The sequence below is a fragment of the Astatotilapia calliptera genome, chromosome 22 (genome assembly GCF_900246225.1).
Source record: "Astatotilapia calliptera chromosome 22, fAstCal1.2, whole genome shotgun sequence".
In the NCBI taxonomy this organism is placed as follows: domain Eukaryota; kingdom Metazoa; phylum Chordata; class Actinopteri; order Cichliformes; family Cichlidae; genus Astatotilapia; species Astatotilapia calliptera.
Window position 1 is genome coordinate 15,877,905 of NC_039322.1, and position 21,715 is coordinate 15,899,619.

Genomic DNA, 21,715 nt, shown 5'->3' on the forward strand with positions numbered 1-21,715 from the left:
TAGAGTTAGTACATTTCTAACAAGCTCAATATTTGGTATGACATCCTTTATTCTTCAACACTGCTTGGATAAAAGAGTTTCTTGTGATTTCTTTAAGTAGTCTTCAAGAATAGTTTTCCAGGCTTCTTGAAGCACCTTCAGATGTTGGCTCCCTTTTGTTCTGTTGTCTGATCCCACACTGCTTCGGTAATGTAGAGACCCGAGCTCTGGGGAGACCAGTCCATGACAGATATGGTCATTATGTGGTTTTCTGTCTAATTATGCTATTACTGTATTGGCCATGAGTTTGGGATCATTCTCATGCTGACAAATGAAGATTTTGCTGACCTGATGCCAGTATTACATAGTGGATCAGAAGAAGATTCCCTTCACTTCCCCATTTCTTAAGGACATGACTTTCAGATACTGTTCAGCTGCTGTAGGCAGATCAGGCCTACCAATACTTCTTTTGTCCTCCACTTGTCCAGTTTCCTCAAATTTTTTAGGGGACAATGTGCACACTGTGCTGAGATACATAAGTTCTCAGTTAATGGCTCAAAAATACTGTTTTATGGCAGTGAAACTATGACTCCACTAAAGAAATTGGAGCAAATAAGTCTTTGTAGCCAGCTGCTGGTGACAAAATGTGTAAAGATACAATTTAAACTTCTTTACAAAGTTGTCTGTACACTGAATATTGCTTCATCCATATTTTATGTGGACTTGGGTCAGTTTTACGTAGCTTAAACAAATATTTCTCTGAAAACGGTCAGGCATGAGGACTGGATTGAAAATGAGTGAAAAAAAACAAACAAAAAACAGCCAACGTGTAAAGAAAACCTTTGAAAGCCTGGAGAACTATTGCTCGAGACCACTTTACAAGAAAGTCTGGCTCCTTGGAAGCAAAATATAAAGAAATGAGGGGTGACTCGAGACTTTTGCACAGTACTGTGGTAGGAATAACAATCAAATACGAATACCAACTGCTTTGTTAGTCATATTATTGCAGTCAACTCTAAATTTATACTTCTCATTTTACCGCTGCTGTAGCCCAGACTTCAGGTCTGATTTAAACGCTGATCAGATCAGTATTTTCAACTTTTTACAACTCCAGTGTCACTGAAACTGCTGTTTATATATATTTAGAAGCCGGTTACAAACTATCCTCTCCTCTGACTTCCTCACTTCTCCTACATCTCCCCTCACTGTGTCAGGCAACAGTAATGACTGTGAGTCAGTTCAGCAGCAGGCTCCAGGCTGTCTGGGCCGGACTGAGACGTAAAAGCACCACAAGCAGAGCTTCTGATCTTGGCTGCCCTCTTGTGTTCAGTTGAGGTATTGCACCTCTATAATATTTGTGTATTTAATGTAAAATGACGTCATAGAAACTAATGAATAAACACAGTAGGGTAAGCAATGTTGCCTGAGTGACTCCCCACTCCTCCCACATAAAGTCAATGAGCACTGAGTCAGGTTACTTCAAAAGTCTTTTAATTAGAGTGCATTTCTTGTCTCCATGGTTCCATTCATGAACAAATGTGTTTGTGTGTGTGTTGAGTAAACGACTCCAAATAAAAGCGCCTCAGATAAAAGGCTGCAACAAATTTGCTCATGGCTGGATAGCAGTGTTCCCGACCCTTGGTCTGCATGGCGACGTTAACGGCGAAGGGCGAGCTGAATCACACGCACGATTGGACCACCAGCAGGAGAAGACTTGCACAAGGTTGGTCGTGCATCCAGAAGAGGGGAAGGGTTACAAATCAGTAGTTTAGTTACGCTCACGTCTCAGAGGAAGCCCTGGCTGACTCCACCCTGGCTCTGTTCGCCCTTCGAGGTTCATTGAGCCTCCATCGTCACCCGTGGGTAGCACGCAACTCGATTCATTCATTGTTCAGCAGTTCAATAGTTTCTAGGATGTGCAGGATCAATAGTGAGCTGAAAACAGTGGTCACTGAAGATGCACCACTAAGTTACCTTCAACACTCAGAAATGGTGATTGATCTCTGAAAGCAGCATTTATTTGTTTTACCCAATACTGTATGTACCTGTGCAGTATGCCAAAACTCTACCACCAGAATTTCAATTATTTATGCAACTTCCCCCCAAAAAGCAGGAAAAAGCCTGTCAAGCTTAGTGCGCATATTCAAAATAGGGAGGGAAACCTTCTCTGTTACAATATTATTTCATATCAGTGAAGTATCCTCTTGCTAGGCCTTTTATCACGCACAGTGTGGGGAGGTTTAGGTGTTACCTCCCACGCAGGAACAATGAAGTGTTTAAATATTGACTCTGGCTCTTTTTTCCCTCTTTCACCTCGGGTCAAGGCTGAACCTTGACGCTGTGTTTGCTCTATCTCTGTTCCGCTGATCTTGGCAGTTTTCCTGTAACTATCTGAGCGTGGAGATCGTTCTCTGACAACATCATCACAAAGGCAAAGAAAGGGGGGAATTTTTTGTGTGTGTGTTTCACCCCCATCCTGTGCTCTGAAATTCCTATTTTCGAGTCGGTGTTTGCACTTGGGAAAAACTGACTAATTTAACCCACAGTACTCGCACCAGGTGTCACACCCCGATGACACTGAAAGGCATACATTTTTACATTTGTTCTTTGAACGCAGTGTTAAATTACTTTGCAATCGTGCTGTAAGAAAAATTAAAGAAAAAAAAAAAAAGAAGCCCAAAACAAGGTAAACTTAAAAAGACCCCGAAATGGAAGCGGAGCAAACGAGTGCTTCTAATAATAACAACTAACACATAACACAGGGCCATGCAGAAGCTAGGAGCCTACAACTGCCTGGGTCACATACCAATGTGTAAATCCTTCATAAACGAGTGAAAACTTTGTGCAATTTTCTACTCTCCAGAAAAGAAAAACAACAACACAAAAACACAAAAACTGTTACGTTTCTACAGAAAAAAAAAAAGATAAATTGGAGCATGTTTGGCAGGTTAGGCAGAGGCATGAGGAGTGCGAGAGGGAGAAGATGAAGGGGAAGAGGAAAAGTGGCACAGCAGGGAGGATTTCTCCCACAGTGAGCCTGAAGAGACTCGAAGATACACAGCAAAAGACCACATGCCTGCGCCCATCCCATGCTTTCACTTTCCGCGGTGGTTAACAAGTGAGAGCACGTGTCATGAGAAAAGATCCGACAATTAGATCACAAGGAAGGCTGGGAGTGTGGGGGGGAGGGAGTCACTGGTTTCCAATAAAGGGAAACTGGCACGCAGCGTTTAGGGGGAGAGTGTAGATGGCCCGGGGGGTTAGAGGGTCGACAGAGAGAGCTCAAGAGTGGTTAGGCCCTCTCAGTGCATCGGCTCCTCCTGGGAGGGCGAGTTGTCTGGCTGATTGAGTGAAGCCTCAGCGGTTGGAGAATCCCCGCCGTCCTGGATGCCGGTCTCACTGGTGGATGGTGATGGGGTCATCTTGGTCTGAGGCAGGAGGAAAGAAAACAACGTAGGTTTTACTCTGATGGAATTACTGAGAGCACGCTCAGCTTTAAGATAATTAACTCAACTTAAAATGTTTGTTTTACGGCTCTGCACGCTAAATCCCAAGATCAAAGATTTTCTGCAGCATTAAACTCGTCACATTTAACGCAATATGTTGCATTTTACTGCTATATTTTTATAATCCCTGCATATTTTTAACCCTCATTTTATGATCATCGTCTGACAACTTCTCAGATTTGAGGCACTCAGGGGGATCATTTTATGTGAGTGTGCACAGAAGCTGTGCTTCATATCCTTTGTAGTGGAAGGTGGGATATTTTCTGACTCATCCAGAGCACAGAAATGTGTTTTTCTCATCACTAACTTAGACCAGTGCACAGTGGGTCACTAATTGGGATGATGAGATAATTGGGATCCAGCTACCTGCAGTCACTGACATCTTCTAGGCCCGCTACATAAACAGGACCACTAACATCACCAGATACCCTGCACACCGTCTCATCAAACTCCTGCCATGCGGTAGGAGATACATCGACATTCAGTCACACGCAACCAGGCTGAAAACAGTGATACATGACCCTTAAATAACTCTGGGAACTTATATTGCACAACATTTTTGTGACCTGAATGAGTCAAATAATGTCACAGCTTCCACTACTAAGGATATGAAGGACACTGAATAAAGCTTCATAAAGCTCCTGTACCGCTAGTGCTGGGCCCAAGCCTGGATAAGTGGCAGGACTGATTCAGGGAGGGCATCTGACATCACTTACTGGTTTTTAAGGCCTCGAATTGAGCATTTTGACATCCACTATCTTATTTTTATTATTTAAACCAGACACGTGGAGCAACAGATGGATCTAACTAAGAAACCAAGGACACCGCGTGCTCTCAGAAGCCACAAAGGCTCACTTTAAATCTTGATTAAAAAGTTATTTAAGAGCCGAATTCCTCTTTTCACGAACACTGAAAAGAGAGGACGAACTGAACGCGACCTCATTACTGCGGCGTGACGCCAAAATGCAGTGGAATACAGTTTGTGCGCAGAATAATGGTGCGTTTCTGACTCCTAGCCATTCTACATCCACACAGGCACGTCTGCAGACGGCATCAAGGTCCTTTATCCAGCCGTTACCTTCAGAGTCTCTACTTTCTCCTCAAACGACCTGAAGGTTGGTGCGTTTCTGTGAAAGGAAAAAAAGGCAGAAGACAGAGAGGAGAGAGAGAAAAAAAAAAGATGACTGAAGTTATCAAACATAATCACACCCAGACGAGATGCAGACACGTCTTCCTTTCAAAAGGAAAATAGAGCAGGACACCCACTGCAAGCACAGCCTTTAAAGGTCATGTTATCTGATACTCGATACACACAATGCGGGATTTTCTAAAGTGACCCCATTCTTCTCTGTTCAGCTGAGAAAGTGCTAAGAGGGCTTGTTTTTCATGCAAACACACAAAGAGAATACAGAGCGAAGAGGGCGAGAGGACAGTCTTCCGAAAAGCCTCTCGTGTGTGTGCGCTCTCGAGCTGAACTTTCGGATTCACCGGGAGAAATTTCTGATTATATTTACAGACCAAATAAGAAATAAAGTTCTTTCAAAACCTGGTTACGTGTGTGTGTCCAGGTTTTGTGAAAGCAGAGCCATATTTAGGGCAGAACATTCTTTCCAAGTGCAGAAAAACAAAAACCAGGCGAGCAGTTTGTGCAGGTGGGCGTTTCCCTGCATCTTCATATTTTCTTCTTCTTCTTTTTTTTTTAGATTTCTGTTAAACCTCTGAGCCTGACGAAACAGCAGCGGCCTGGCGGAGCGAGATTATTAAAGCTGCAGCTTCACTGATAGCAGATAAAGTGGCTTTCACCAGCGGTCTCTCGGTATTATTAGGGTACGCTGTCAGGCCTTATTTTATTTAACAGGAAACACGCTCTTCTGTCTGTCTACTGCCGCCCACAGACACTGAGCAGCCTCCAACATTCACACGAACTGGTTCGGGTTCTCTTACCTCATGACGGGCATGCTAGCCGAGTGCTGCAATGACTTTACGCTATCCGACAGCGTTATTGAGGAGAAAAGAAGGAAGTGTTAGTGGTCATGTTAGCACAGCAGCAGCAGAGCGTGCACAGAGCGAGAGAGCACAACATACAGCACAAACCCTCGTTTATTCTACCGAGTGCATAAATCCTATAAATCCCACTTTATCCAATTAAGATTGATTGTGTATTAACACAGCGGGTACGTGTTAATCCTGCGAGTTATGGGTGAGTATCATGTCATCAAACCCACGCACACACAAAAGGACAACACATGCACACACACACACACCCTGACGACCCCTGTCAGGCCCTCAGTAGCCCCCCCCCCCCATGGCAACCAGCCCGGAGTCTTTGAGGCTGCTCTTCTCAGCACACTGCAGCTTTGAGAGGACTAATAATCTTGTTTGCGGCTCAGTAATCCAGAGAGAAGAAGGATGACAGGGGAGGGGAGACACACTAAGACACGAGAGGGAGGATCAACAAGAGATACATCTCAAATGCAACAATCTGCTGTTGATTTCTTTTTTTTTTTAAAGCCGGGTTTAATCAGGAATAATTCACAGGAAGTGCTGCGTTTGGTGCTCTGAACGCACAGTTTGACACCTAACCCACCGGGACATATGCCCTTTAATAAGAAGCTGGTCAAAGTGGTGCAACAGGCTAATTAGATTTGAATAAAACACATCAGTGCATAAAAACACAGCTGATTTCAGTTCATTCTGCAGAATTTGATTAAAAAAAAAAAAAAACATGCAGGAAAATGTCCAAGTTATTCATGCAAATTGAAATCGATCAGAAGAACGACCTCTGCAGTCCCACATTCAAACACATTTCACAAAGATGGTATGAAAAGAAAAATAAGATTTATTTCTCCTTTAACTGGCCTTAAATAAGTGAGCAGTCTTACCTAACTTTATTAGACGTATAGTGTGACCTGCAAAAGCCAAGCAATGCTGTAAGTTACTAACACTTCTGCTGCTTCTATGCTGATTATCGCACATTTCTCATTTGTTTAACACAAAGAAAGGCAGAATATGAATATACAGGAGATACGGAAGCCACTGCTTATGCTTTAAACAAAGATGTGTTTCATGTGGGCCTGCGGGTGCGTTATGAACGGAAGCAGTCTCACACTGCCCCCAGTTTTAAAGTTGTCACCTTAAAAACATGTCCTGACTCTGAATCTTGTTAAAATGAGTTTTGTTAGTGGTTAGTAAAGAAAGACAGGAGTGTGGTCTCTTAAACGCTGAGGAAGGACAGAAGGAAAAGAGCCCGCTACAGGAACACATTTCTATCACATGTGATATGATGGACAGGTGCAGCACAGCGGAGCCATTTTTACTGTGGCTTTTCAAAGGATTACAAAATATGATTCACTGACATCTCCCCGTCTGACTCACCTGACATCCTCGAGCTTCCGGGTGATGGCTGAGCCCATATTTGTGAAAGCTGCTGTAGCCTTCAGACTCGCCTGAGACAGAGTTTCAGAAGTCCTCCTATAGCTGAAACAGAGAGAGAGAAAGAGGAGTGATGGGCGGCCAAAAAAAAAAAAAAAAAGGATATGAGTGTGATGAAAAGAGACTGAAGGATCAAAGCCGGAAGAGACACGTGAAGGTCAGAAGTAAACTTCAGTGTCTTTTTCATTTTAAAGAAAAGCCGGAGAGCATCAGAATGCTGCTCATTTCCTTCAATGTGAATCCCATCGAACCATTTCAAACAGGCCACAGGCAGCCTGTCAGGAGCACTGACAGCTTTCTCGTTCAGCGCAAAAAGAGCGTTTTCTCCACAGCGCTGACAGTTATCCGTATTTTCAGAGCAATTAGAGAAAACGTGCAGGGTTGATGCATAAGAAAGCTCTCGATCAGGATGGGAAAAGGACAAAAAATACTACAAAAAGTCTTTAGCAAACGCTTTCAGCCGGCTGACATGAAGGCATCGTGAAAAGCGCGCAGCTCAGTACTTACGCAGTGGAGGTAGTGACCTCCTGCCAGGTTTTGGTGATGTTCTGTTTCAGCTCATTAAGAGGAGTGATGCCCAGCTTCCTCTTAATTTCAGCCAGCTGCTTGTCTTTGGATGCCAGCACCTGGGACAGAGTCTGGATCTCATCTTCGACCTACACACACACACACACACACACACACACACACACACACACACACACACACACACACACACACACACACACACACACACACACACACACACACACACACACACACACACACACACACACACACACACGTCATATTTGATTCTACATATAAATCTGTACCCCAACATGTAAAGTCTGGCTCATCCAGTATTTGCCATTATAAAAAGACCCAAATTCAAAACACATTTTTTCCAGGTCATAAAACTCCACCATTGTTTAACCGCATGACCGTGGCGACATTTCAAATTTATTTGGAGCCAGTCCCCACAAACACCAACGTTCTGCTGTTACAAATACAAATTATCTCATTAAATCCGCAGTAAATACATTCGACAAATGAGCCGTTTGATCAAAATACTTTAAATCGACTGAACAGAATGACTGTTCTCCAAATAACTCGTTAAAAAAAAAAATTATTATTTGAGCCTTTTAGCCTTTATCTGATAGAGGCGGACAGGACAGCATGGAGCCAGAGAGGGCGGGTGACAGGCCGCAGCAAAGGCCCTGAGGCTGAATCGAACCCAGGCAGCTGCAGAGAGGACCGAGCCGTTAGTACACGGGTCACACGCGCCACCAGGTGAGGTCCTGGAGCAACAACATTCAGCTGTTTTAAATAGCTGTGAACCGTTTTTTAAGTGAAAAGGCCTGAACTTAGCTTCTCAGTGGTTAAAGAGCATGGCATGTTCCCCCATGCGTGGGCTCTCTCTGGGTACTCTGGCTTCCTCCCACAGTCCATCCTGTCAGGTTAACTGATTATCCCAAACTGGGAGCGTGAATGTTTACCTCGCTCAGACCAACATCTCTTCTATTAAATCTTTGACCCCTCCTGACCTTAGCCAGCTCCTCCTGCAGCTCCTGACGCTCTTCCTCTGTCAAGTCGGGCGTTGTTGAGGACGCAGCGCCAACAGACGTCACTGCATCCTCTCCCACCTCTGGGGCCGAGTCCGGATGGCCCTGGGAACCTGGGAGGTAAAAAAAGAAAAGAAAGAAAGAAAAGAAAACAATGTTTTTGACTCAGCAAGAAGTGCAAAATTTAATGAAGTGATCTCTTTTTAAAGATAAACAGACATGTCTGGTGATTTAACATGTGACAGAGATTAAGGAGTGAAGCTTTCCACAATTCTTCCTGCACAGACCAGCTATACCATCTCCCTCACACACACACACGGCATATAGAGTACAAGCTTGTCTTGGATGTTGATGACTCTGACAGAGCTGTGCTCAGCAGGAACAAGAGCGCATCAATAATACAAAAAACTTTCTAGATGGAGATATCCTCGGCTCAGACGGTGTGAGAGGAGGAGTTGTTGGGATCTGTGAAACAAAAGTACGACACCCAATAAGGATGTTCTGGGCCAGAAGTGAGCTGGAATAGGGGAAACAAAAATCTCTCCCTGAGGTCTTTTTTTTTTTTTTGGTATCTAGTCAAATTATTTCAAGGAAGTTAAAGTATAGACGCAAAACCCAAAATAGGAGAGTATGAAAAAAATAAAAATAAAGGAAAAAGGGGAAACCCCAGAGCTGAATAACTCAGTGTGAGGGGAAGAATACAAGAAAAAGGAACTGCTGGAGTGAACTTCATACACATACAGTGTTGTTACCTCAGCGTGGAGGCAGAACCATCACACAAAACAGAGAAGAGTGTAAGTTTCATTAAAGCGTTGGCTCAACCTAACGAGTAAGAGAATTTGGCCATGTGCAATTTTCTCAGCAGACTGGGGTTGTAATAATTATGTAATAACAGTGAAATATATGTAATAGTGCAAGAGTGAAATGAAGACATCAGGTGCAGCTTCTGTGTATTTGCAGCTGCTTATTATTATTCAGGATTTAAAAAGAAAAAGTGCATTTGAAGGTGGTCGCGTAAGCAGCCAATCATTATATTTTGACCTGTTCACTGCATGAATATAGGAAATGTTCCTCTCAGTGACTAAGCTGTCACCCAGCTGGGGTCAGGATTTGGCATAAACAGCAAAACGCACAACATCATTTTAGCCGGTGATATATTTTGTTTCCACACGGAAGCTGCGGTGAAACGCGCAATCTCGCCAAAAGGAATGGTACTTGAAATACATCTTTATCTCCAGCCTCCTCCTCCCACTTCATTCCAAATACTGAGGACACCCTTTCTCTCTTTCAATGCGGACCACTGTGAAGATGTGAGACGGAGACAGAAAAAAAGAGGAGAAAAAAAAAAAAATCACATAAATCTAGCAGTGCACACTCCCACAAAGACAGCGGGATTGCCTCACGCCGTCTGGAGAGCCGTTAATGAAATAACGTTCCTCTGCCTTCAAAACACACATTATTATCACGAGCTGAGGGAGCTGTGCCATTAATTGCTTCTCCTTTTACATTTAATTAACGCCAGGGGACAAGGCGAGCGGATTGGACACCTCGCAAGTGCAAATATTTATATGTCAAAACACGCTTTGGCGAGAGAAGTGAATCCGAGGCAAATCGTTTCGACGAGGAAACGGAGATGGGCATTATGGTAATCAGGCAAAAAGAACCACAGAGGAAATTCTCATTTAGCCCTCAGTCCTGAAACCACCCCCTCTGTTCCTGTGGGGTGTTTCACTTCATCTGCCCTTAAGCGCTTTTCCACTCTCTTTTGAATTTACCCCCCTCTTCTTTCTACTAGTGATACAGCACTGACACCATATATGCAGACAAACCTGCGTACTACAACATCACAATTTTGCAAAAGACACTTCCTGTTATAACGGCTGTGCTTCAGCCAGATAAAGAAAAAAATAAGACACCACCCTTTTTTTGTAAATTTTAGTACACATAATGTTTTGATAACCTACAATATGTTGCTCAGGAACTCATTTTCTTCAAGCACATCGGGTTATGTAAAATTCTGGGCACCTCTGTAAATGTCTTGTAGGTGTGTTTCCATCAGTAGGTGCTAAGAGCATGAGAGGGAAAAAAAAGAAACAAAGGGAGAGTCAGAGAGAGAAACAAATAGAGAAGTTTATATGCGAGTGTAGGCAGAAGTTTGGCTTGCGACATCAAACTGCATACTCACCCACATCCCTGCCCAACCTCTATGGTTTGAGTTCATTTCCTCTTAACAATCCTGCCCTATGAGCACCCAACTGTGTGTCTGTCAGTACTGTAGCAACGACGAAGACGTGCACTTAAATAGAGACCACGAGCTTTTTGATTGTCCCTCTTTTCCTGTGATAAGCGATAAGCAGCGAGGTCGCCTAGTCATCGGATAGCGGTAACCACGCTAATGCAGCTTTCATAAAGGGCCAGACGACACACCAATAAACATGGAAATCAATAAAGTTGTATTACACAACCAGAATGTTACGAAAGAATAAGATAAGAATGACAGTGTGCATAGGAAGCTATTTGTTCACCTTAATGGGCTCTATTGTCTCATTTGAGTTATATCAACCTCAATCCTTACACACTTTTGTGTGTGTGTCTGCACACAAACAGCTCCCAACATGACGAGGAACATCCTTTAAGATTTTCCATCTCTCTCTCTCTCTGTCAAACTTATTCTCATAAATACGACCTACCTCAAACGCCTCATGGAAATTTCATCAAATTTGCACAGAGATTTAATTGGACTCAAGAGTGAATTAATACTGGTAGTCAAAGGTTAAAGGTCATCGAGCACACTGTCAACCATAACCAATTAGAAGGAAATTTAGCATAAATGCTCAGCAGGGTAAAATGATGACATTTAATATAAAAGCGGCAACTTGACTGATACGTGCGATTTTCTCTGACATTGTGGTGCCTAAAATATTGGCCACCTTATTATGTAAACAAACACGCAAGCGAACACAACAGGAAATGTGACAGTCAGCGATCCGGATACCTACAATCAAAACTCTCCTCTTAAGGAAATACTTAGAATTAGAGCTTGTATTAAAAGAAGCATCCAGCTGCGTCGAGGCACTAAACCCATTCTGTGTTATTTGCAACTTTCAACAGTGCTAGCGTTAAAGAACATGAGGCATAAAAACCTCAGCATGAACAGAAACTACGAGGACCTGGGAACACTAAGACACATGGAGCGCGCACACAGCCAGGGTCGTGGCAAGGAACAGAGGAAGATGAGGAATTGAATTCACAACAACAGGTGACAACAGGTGGAAACACAGCTGGAACTAATCTGAGTAACAGAACAGGAGAAGCAAAACTGAGCATAACACACATGAGACGAGGCACCGTCAAAATAAAACAGGAAGTGACATACACATGGCGACCCAGACGAGGACATGAAAGCTTGACAGTAGGACAGGAGGTAAACGGACACGGAAGCACGTGGCAGAGTGGGGAGACAAAGAACGTGGAAACAGGTACAGGAGACAGAACATAGAGACGCAGACTATGACCAACGGGACATGACAACAAGACTGACATCCACAGGAGACACCGAGGACAGAACACAGGGACGAGGCATGAAAGGAAACTAATATCAGACTCAGAGACTCTAGAAAGAACCAAACTCAAGACTAAACCGTACAAAACTAAAACTCTTAATCATCTTCATGACGCAAAGGAAAGAATAATGAATTCACACAAAACTTGAAATCCTGGCTCACAGACCCAGGTACCATGACAACAGGAGGTTCCTACCGCAGCTGAATGAGTCTGTAATGGGAGGAATGATGGTTGGGGAACAGATGATGAACACTGCTGCCTGTGAGAACTCGTTGGAAAGGCTTAATTGTAAAAATGAGACAAAATCAAAGCATAACTCGATATGGACAGTCTGTACTGGACGTTGCAAAAATGTCACCCATTAACTTATGGTACAAACTGTGTACGTCTTGTTCTGTCTTTTTCTGTTTATATCTAACTCAATTGGATAAATGTTCAAAGACAGCGTGATAAAGAGCTGAAAAACTTTAAACTACTGCAGCGAATACTTCTCTTTTTCCCCAAAACAGAAAAACGGACAGTTTTACAGTCATTGCATCCTTATTTTCTACATTTCTAGGAAAAAGAAGGAAAACGCAGCGCGCCGTGTGGTACAGCAGCATAATTATGACTGAAGTTTAAAGAGTTATGATGGTCTGAAATCAACACTGTCTGAGATCTAGAAACATCTAAATTGAGAGAATGCTGTCATACGCATCGCCGACAATCATCATTTGTTCCCTCCCCCTCCAGTTTGTGCCCCCACCCCAAATTCTTCCTGTTCAATGAACCAAACCCATGTTTTGTCTTTTTATCCAGCAAGCGCACACACACACACACACACGCACGCGAAAAACACAGACCCTTCACTCGGCCTCTCCCTTCTCTCCTTGTGATTACCTCTGGTTTTGACAGCTGGCGAGCTGGGCGGTGTGTCGCTTAAGGCTGGGGAGAGGTAGAGATAGCTGGTGTTGACTCCTTGTTCAAAGTCAAACGGAGAGCGGTATTCCTCCAGAGGGTCCATGCTTTATTCTTTACAGCTCTCAGCGTGTTGCCGGCCGGAGCGACTACCACCTCCTTTTTACCAGCACTACCTAAGCAGAGCCAGCCGAGTGCTTATTGCTGATTGTTTGCATGTGACCCAGGCGCGTGCTGCTTGTGTCCGTTTCCTTCTTTACTAGACATGCGGAGACACACTCGAGTGTCCAAGTGTGTGCATGCACAAGGAAGGAGGTTTTGTATCGGCCCTCAGGTAGTCACAAGGTGAGAGTGACTACAGTGATGCCAATTTCTAAATATCGGTTTCTGTTTTGGGCCAAGGTGTAGTGAGCCCTTTGCTCCTGTCTTGCTGTTAATAAGTTACCTGTCCCCTCAAGCAGCTGTTGTAGCCGGCTCACACACACAGACACACAAAAAACACACCCTCCCACTTCCTCTCCACTATAATCCCAAAGGTCAGTTCTTAGTCCATCCCGCAGACCGTGAGCGCCATCGCTGTCATTTTTGTGTGCCTAGCTGCTGTTGCGATACCGCACGGTACTCCTGTTCCAATACTCTCGGGTTCCGCCGCCAGTTCCCGCCCTCCCTCGCTTCCCAGCCTGTCAATCGAGGAGGACATGAGAGCGACCCCATTTGTGTGGGCCGGTCATGCGATGTGATTGTGTGGGGGCGCATTAGATGAAAAGCATAATCTGCAGTGTCCCAGATTACAGCAAAGCTCTAATCCAGGGTGGACAGTCCAGCTTGAAGCAGCGGTAATGCTAGTCAGCTAGAAAGGAGAAGAGAGGGTGCCAGAGGCTACGCGAAGTGGTAGAGGGAACAAGTGCTAGATTGTGTACTCACACAAACTGCTTGCCACAATGGCATTCTCTGAACTAGAAAGCTCCTGTAATGCAAGACCTTCATCACATGAAAACAAACTCTTTTAATCGAGCTTTTCCTCGCCTGAAAGCAGACTTTTTCTTTTGCATTACGACACGGCACAGAGCTGTGACATAAAGCAGGTATTTAGGCTGCACAAAGAGAGGAAAACATAAGTGCAATCCTTGTCACATTTCAATCAAATGTGCAAAAAGCAGCGTAGATGGCAACATATTAGACACTGAAGCTTTCAAGGTTGCGTTGAAAAGGAAAAGCAGCACAAGTTTTATGACGGTGAACAGACAGAATCCCTGAAAGAGCTCGAGAGCATTGTGGAAGGAGGTACAAAACAAACATCGGCTAGTTTAAACAGAGTGAAGCCGACTCAAAGCAAGATCATATACTGAGTTTTTACTGGTTTGAAACTGAGGTCTGGGGGTTATCAGCTCAGTTACCCACCTAGTAATTTACCTTTAGTTAACAGACGTGTCAGACGAAGGCTTTCCTGTTAGGTCTGGACATTTAATAATCAAAAATGTATTTTATATTTAAGCAAATGTGCAGGGGGGGGGGGGGGGGGGGCTATCCAGGCAATCACAGGGAAAACAGAAAGGGTTATATCAAACCCCTCTTTAAAGAAATGCATTCAAATATATTTCAATTACTACCCTGATGATTTTCCTTTGGGGAAAGCCCAAAACGCTTCAGTAGATTTACGATTTTTTATTTCTTCCCTGATGTATAATAAGTAATCCCAGCAGACTCAACTACGGATGTAAAATTGCCCTAAAATTACTCGATAACTTTGGAAAGATGTGCTGCAGCACCGGTATCGAGCAGCATTAAAATTGAAGTGGTAAAGATTTAAACTCTGCAAAGGTATCGCTGCGGGGAAAATTAGCACATTAGTACAGAAATGTTCACAGGGAGAATTTAAAAACTATGTACATAAATCACGAGCTCCCTTCAGGCCTGTGCAGCCACCATTCTTCTGTGCAGAAAGCCAGACGTGCATGTCTGCTTGATCCTCTCCAGGAAATGCCTTACATTTAGAGAGAAGGAGCGGTGCTCTCCTGAAAGTATTGAAACACTAGGGGACAAATTCCACGATTAACTAGAGTCAAAAAAAAAGTTGACATTTTTTCCTCCTACATATTTTGCACAACTCAACATTCGAGTCTCTTTAAATCAGTACCTGTGGATAAAGTTAAACACAGCAAGGAAACTCTTATTGAAAAAAAAAAGAAAAAGTCTTTGATATTAGATCGAACTCATCGAGTTGCTCAGTTTCTGAGGCAGCAAAGCAAATCAACATTTTGCACCTTACTGTAAGATACGAGGTTCTTCTGCAATGCTGTTCTTCTGCGCCTTTTAATCCACAGGCCTGATCCGTTTCCTGCATGTTCACAAGGAAACTCAAATTCTGCCTTCTTAGAGTCAAAGGCTGGTTTGTGGGAAAGCCTCCCATGTGAATGTTTGCCCTCTCGTTCTCACTGTAGATGAACGCGCTTTGAGCTACCTGCAGACACTGTGGTGATGTTTTTTGGTTGGTCTGCTGTTTGGTTGGGCAGATAGGAAAACAGTTGAAATCTGCACCAGCAGTAGTGACACGTTTTCCACTTTCAAACTATTTGGAGATCCTATTTAAATCCTCATCAGACTAAAACAAATCCAGATTTTTTTTTTCCTAAAGCTCTTGGTCTGATGGCATCCCACACCTTAAAAAGGAAAAATACAAATAAAAAACACAGCACTTGCTGAATAAGCAGGTCATAGTTATGGTCTGATCTCATTTTCAACTGTAAGCAATGTTTCAAAGACATAAACATGCCAACCAGCTGAAATGTGGAAAAAGCCGATAATCTTAATGGGACTTACTTATTTTTCTACTTAACTGTACATCCAAGTGATGAACATGTTCATTTTTTCCATTTGAGGAAAACAGGTGACTAAGAGTAACTCAGTATCAAAGAACCCCCACCATGGCAGCAGAGGTATTACAATGATGGTGAAAGGGAGATGATGAGTTTCAATGTAACAGCAAACCCTACAGTACACATGACAAGTCTGTAAAACAAGTTGTTGGTCATATAAGGCTAAATAGCATAACACTACAGCTACACTAGACAGGCTCCACAACACAGCTTTTCTATTTAGCAAGGTCAACCCAGAAGTAATGCGTTTGCAGTCGCTCACGGCAAACTATCAAGCCTCAACGTGCAAACAACAGTCCAATATAAACGTCTCAGTAAATGTACGAACACATTCTCTTAAAACAGTCTAAATGATTAGTATTACTGGCACTTCTTTCAAGTACTCCAGCATACAAACAGCCTCCAGTGCTGAGAGTCATTACACATTCACTTGGCGGCTGCAGGTAATATTTCTCTGGTTTCTGTAACTTTGGGATTTCCTGACAACAGATATTTTCCCCTCTCAACTGGCATTTTATGACATTCCCCACAAGTCAGCCACAACATAAACAATAAGAAATTATGTCCCTCGGCAGGTTTGTTTTTGTGACTTTGCATACTCCCAAAAAGAGGAAGTAGTGTTCACAAAGACTTTGTGGTTCACTTTGTGGAAGCCAGACAAGGGACGGGTAATCAGAAGGAAATGTGAAAGAGCTGAAAGTGATTGTTTCAGGCAGAATGAGCTGAAAGCCTCTATGAGGGTTCGGTTTAGCAGAAAATTTTTTTTTCTTAAACTGGGAAGTCTCAGAATACAAATATAGAGGTAAATATGAATACAAGAGGTCCTCGTTAAGATGCAAGCACAAATACTTTTCTACAAGAATCCTTCTGTACTGAAACGGATCAAACCAGCACACTCATTTTTCTATCTTAGCAAACAGTATCTCTCTCAGCTAGACTGGACAGGCCTCCCAACATGATGAACTCAACATAACTCCCTCCTGATCAGTGGAGCCCCTAATCCATGTGATACTTGTTAAAACAACGTACACAGACACACGTGCACACAAACCAGTACGCTTGTATAGCTATATTATTAAAAATGATGAAAGTCAAGGTCACAAATCAGACATTTTCACAGAATAAGTTCATGCCATTAAAACATCCCATTTGATTTATAAGACAAACAGAAACACAAATCAACCCCTGCCGCGACTGTGACCGTAAACACAAACAAACAGCCATTTTAGAGCGGCTAATGAAGCACAGCGCACGATCAATTACCTTACTATTCAAAGCAGGGCCTGTCACACGATTAGCCTAAACAGGAATCATGAGACATGGATAACTGTGGATACTTTAACTAGGCCCACAAAGCATGAGATGTGCATGATGGGAAGTGGCTATACCTCAGATGGACACCGATACCGTACATGTGCATTCAATCTAGACTCTTGGCTACACGACTTAAGACAAACATGGAGATGAAAGCTGATTAAAGTTAGTCTGACAGGCTGGGGGAAAAAAAATCTCCTCTCGATCTGTTGCTTAAATGTGAAGCAGCTGCTTGCAGATGGTTAGCGCACAACTGGAAACAACTGGAAACAGCTAACCGACCCAGAACACAACTGTACATGAACCATTCAAACTGGAAAAGGGTGTCAATCCTCTCATCCTTCAAACAACGGTAAACACTAAAAATGGGTTGTTTCTCCAAATACAAGGTCTAATGTATGGCAACAGATTGGAAAGCTGTTGTTGTGTGGCCTACTTCCAAAACAGATTCACCATCTTACTCTATTTGCACTACAAATACAGGACATGGTGTATAGAGCAGCACGGTAGTACAGCACATTAAAAAAGTAATGGAACCAAAACTTTCTGCAGTCATTATACATCTTAGATGATACCAATAAACGCTAAAAGTTTACGTTTTTTCCCTGATTGTGTTACAAAACCTTAAATAACTGAAGTGATGGAGTTTAGATGAAAACAGCAGGTATCGGACAGGAAAAAAGGGTCTGCCAAACCTTCTACTGTCATGTAAGGTACCGATTAAAAGATAATGAAAGCAGGGACAGAAGTAACCTGAAATAAAAAAGAACTTTTGGTTAATTGGGAGTAATAATTTATATCTCTACTGAACTTTCTTTTAAATAGTTTATCAAAGTTTCTGTCTGCAGTCTTTCACTGGAAAATAAACTACCAGTCAGGTGAGAGTGCTGCTTGGCCAAATCTCACAAGTCGGTGAAAAATTCTCCATAAAGCTGTACTGAAAGTAGTGGAATTTATTGACCTTTGAGTTTCTTTTTCGTTCAGTTTAACAGAGCCTGATCACTGCATTTTACTGCTGAAATGTCAAACAATTCAGATAAATATTAAATGCATTGCATTGTGATGTATATATTTAGGTTAAAAGCACCTTTGCCTGAGTATTCTCTCAAACTTCAGACTTTTTGGATCAGCATAAAGCATCTTATACCATATTTGCCAACGTTTTCTTTCAGGCAACTATCAGGTCCACATACAAAGTTTTCAAATAGACAGCTGGTGTTCCCTTTAATCTTTGAAATGAAATGTGCAAACCTGGCGACACCAACGTTCAAAGTTACAGCTTTCAAGGCTACAGCTTCTCGCATACATCAAACCCTTCCAAAAGTCCTTTGAAAATGATCTACGACAGCCATGACTGCTGACAGGTGTATTTCTGAGTAGACTTCAAATACTAATGGTTTTGGTAAACACACATCTGGTTTTCACTAAATGGGAGGTCCAGCCCAGACTGACACAGCTTGTAGCCCAATATGACATTTATTGGCATGACTGAAAAAAATCATAGCAAACCTTTACATAAACACATGCAGTGTTTGCAGCTTTTAAAGTGTGATTTGGCTGTGCTGAATGTATTTCCAGCTCAAACGACCGGATCTACATTACTGGGGTGGGGATGTTGTTTGTGAGAGACTTCCTCTGACAGCTGAAAGCAGACAGTTGTGCATCGCAGAAATCTAATAACGCCAAAAAATGTTGGCTTCTGCTCCTGATCAATCTCATTAGACCGGTAGCTGAAAAACAACACGGGCTGGTGAACCTGACCACGTCCTTTCTGAACTGATTCAAGCCACAAGCTTGTATGCAGAAAATGAAACAGGCAACATTCAAAACAACAATAAAAGTTAGTCTGGAGTACAAAAACTTTCTACAGTCCTTGACATTGACCTGGAACAATATGACTGAGTGAGAAGGCGTTTAGGTTCAGGCATCTATCAGAGTACCAATAACCTCTTTGTAGTCTATTCAAGCTCTATAAATGTTGATGAACAAATCAAGATTAACAAGATCATAAGGCACATCTGAGTCAACCACAGATTTCACTGAACCTGAGTTTAAGGGGAAAAAAACATTCACTATGGAAAAAATAACATTATACTGCAAGAAAAAGGGAGGACACAAACAGACAAGTTTGTTATCCAAAGATCATCTGCACAGAGACACACAATCAGGGGAGAGCAGACTCCTTTGAGAGGCACCAGTCAGAGCACTCTCCGACCTTGGTCCTGCAAAAAACCTGTTCACCAAGTTATTTGCAAATGCTTTACCTGAATTACTGTCAAAGGATTGAAACATCTAACCTATGAAACCCTCCCTTAAAATAAATACATAAATAAATAACGTAAAGGGAGATTATTGTATTGAAGCAAGCAAATACTTGTCACTGAGCGGTCTCAACTTCTACGAGGAGGATGGAGGTACAGATGGTAGTAAAATACAGCTACCATACCAAAAGTCTGACCTTGAAACAAACTTGGCTGCCTGTACAGCAGTGCGACTATAAATTCAGAGAGCACAGCAGTTCCTATGATGATATTTAAGGTGATAAAATTACATCTCGAGAGGCAGATCATTTACTTTTGCTGCCTAGAGAGGTAAACAGACACCACCTCAAGGCTGCAGTAAAGTTAGAGATTGGCAAAGAGTTTCCCCTTTATCTGATAACTATGCAATTTCACTTTCTTGTGATTACTTGTGGTACAGGCCTGTGTTATTGCGATTTTGATGAACAATAGCCTGTAGTGCAAGTGTGCACGGCCTTAAAAGAAATCTGGCATTCACCTTTTTTCAAACTGTGTTTTTTAAGGTCACATGCAATGACTTATAAAACCACTAAAAGACAAGATATCTAACTGGTGCATCCGCCGCACGCACACAGTGAAAAAACATGTCATGTGGGAAGGGAAAACCCTCCAAAGCATACCACAAGAAACCTTTATGAGCAAAGAGAACCCAGATCAAACAGTTACTAAGATACCATTTACTTAAGGATGTGTTCAGGACCTGCAACTCTAATTCAGGAATGGGCTTCACAAGCGTGGCATTTAAAGCCAAGTAAAGCATTCTTTTCTATTGTGTCCACTGGCAGCAACACAGAAAGTGATGCAGAAACACACCTCATTTCTTCTGATATGGAGAAGCACAAATTATCAATCAGGAACCAGTTACATCAATAATTCTGGTGTTCATACGCAACATTTGTTCTGGCTTTCTCGCTCTGCGTTATTAAAAAGGGAAGAAGAAGAAGAAGAAGGGGAAAAAAACAAAAAAAAAACCCCACACAAAACAACTTTCAACCATCAGAAAATTACTTTTGAGAACCCAGAGGAGGGTGAAGGCTGTTTGTGCTGCAGGGAAATTTGGTCAAAAATTCCAACATGACATTTTAAATGAACAAATAAAACTCAGATGCTTTGCTTCTTTCCACAAACACTTTAGTGCAAATGAAGTAGAATAAAATAACACAAAGATCAGAGAAGAATGGATCATGCTGTTTATGAGTAAAATCACAAAAAGTTGGACATACAAGCTTTTTTGTGTGCAAATGTGGACTTTTCTGTACTCCAGCAAAGACATATGGACTTGAGACAGGAGCAGTTGTGTTTAAGTACATAAGAGAGCAGAACAGCTGCTTGATAGGAAAGCAAACGTGCAGGAAGAGTAACGAGGTGAAAGACAGAAATGCAGGTAGGATACCTGTGGTTAACTGAACTGTGCTATAGTTTGGCACGAGAAAAATCAGCAAAACCCACAACTCACAACCACTTTGGCACAGAATAAGTGTTCGTAAATTTCAAAATAAAACTTTTTTTTCAGTGTAAAAAACCATTTGAAAGAGCATAAGAGCACAGCGTGACTTGTCTGAACTAGTTATAGCAGTGAGCTGTCAAACAGGTGTAACCCATTTTTACAGGCTACGCCGTCAGTTACAAAATATGTTGTTGACTAGTGTTTTACTGCTTTTCTTCACTGCCTGTCAAGGTTTTTAACTCACACAAAAACTGAAATGTGCGTTTATGGTTTCACCTAATAAGTTAATGGGTGGTTAAAAAACAAATTGTGGCGTGACACCGCACTTCCGTGTCATTTTTCTAGAAATCTGTTGCAGTGGTGCTGCTGAAAAAAAGTTATTTTCTTATTCAAATTCTTCAAACTGTTGTCCGTCGCAAAAATAACTCACTTTATTCGTATGGCGAGAGGTAGCATATGCTCTCAACGAACTAACTTGAGTCACAGCACAAAGTTAGCTAGTCCGCTAACTTTTCTCTAAGGAAAAAGTAGTTTTAAAACATCTATTACGACACTGGCACGCGTCGATGATTTAATTACCTTTGTCTGCATCCTCCATTGTCCGTCCAAAGCGTTGTTTCTCGTCGATTTCTACTCAGGGTCCTCAGGTTGTTCACTTTCCTGCTGTGGGTCTTCCTGTTCTCTGCCTCATGTTGCCAGGCAGCCCGCCGTGCGGGGTGGGGTTCGCGGTGACGTCAGCACGCAGCAGTGTAAACAGAAGCAAGCACGTGGATCAAGTTTTAGCCCAGCAACAATGCAAAGCTGCGCAACAAGGACACGTCATTACTTGTGTTTCTGTTTTGTTTGTTTGTTTGTT

At 42.5% G+C, this 21,715-nt stretch overlaps 1 protein-coding gene across 3 annotated transcripts; it reads right to left on the minus strand.

The window, feature by feature from the left end:
* Window positions 1-1,453: 1,453 nt before the first annotated feature.
* Window positions 1,454-21,625, minus strand: tpd52 (tumor protein D52). Of its 3 annotated transcripts, none has more exons than XM_026155779.1 (7): window positions 21,439-21,625; window positions 8,444-8,574; window positions 7,425-7,573; window positions 6,861-6,962; window positions 5,430-5,471; window positions 4,564-4,612; window positions 1,454-3,407 (listed from the first exon to the last, which is right to left on the minus strand). In XM_026155779.1, exons 1-7 carry the CDS (start codon window positions 21,455-21,457, stop codon window positions 3,282-3,284), a joined length of 618 nt encoding a protein of 205 aa, XP_026011564.1. In that variant the 5' UTR covers window positions 21,458-21,625; the 3' UTR covers window positions 1,454-3,281. The 3 variants fall into 3 exon arrangements, with proteins under 3 accessions (XP_026011564.1, XP_026011562.1, XP_026011563.1); XM_026155777.1 differs by lacking the exon at window positions 21,439-21,625 and adding an exon at window positions 12,905-13,702; XM_026155778.1 differs by lacking the exons at window positions 5,430-5,471; window positions 21,439-21,625 and adding an exon at window positions 12,905-13,664.
* Between the last annotated feature and the right edge of the window lie 90 nt (window positions 21,626-21,715).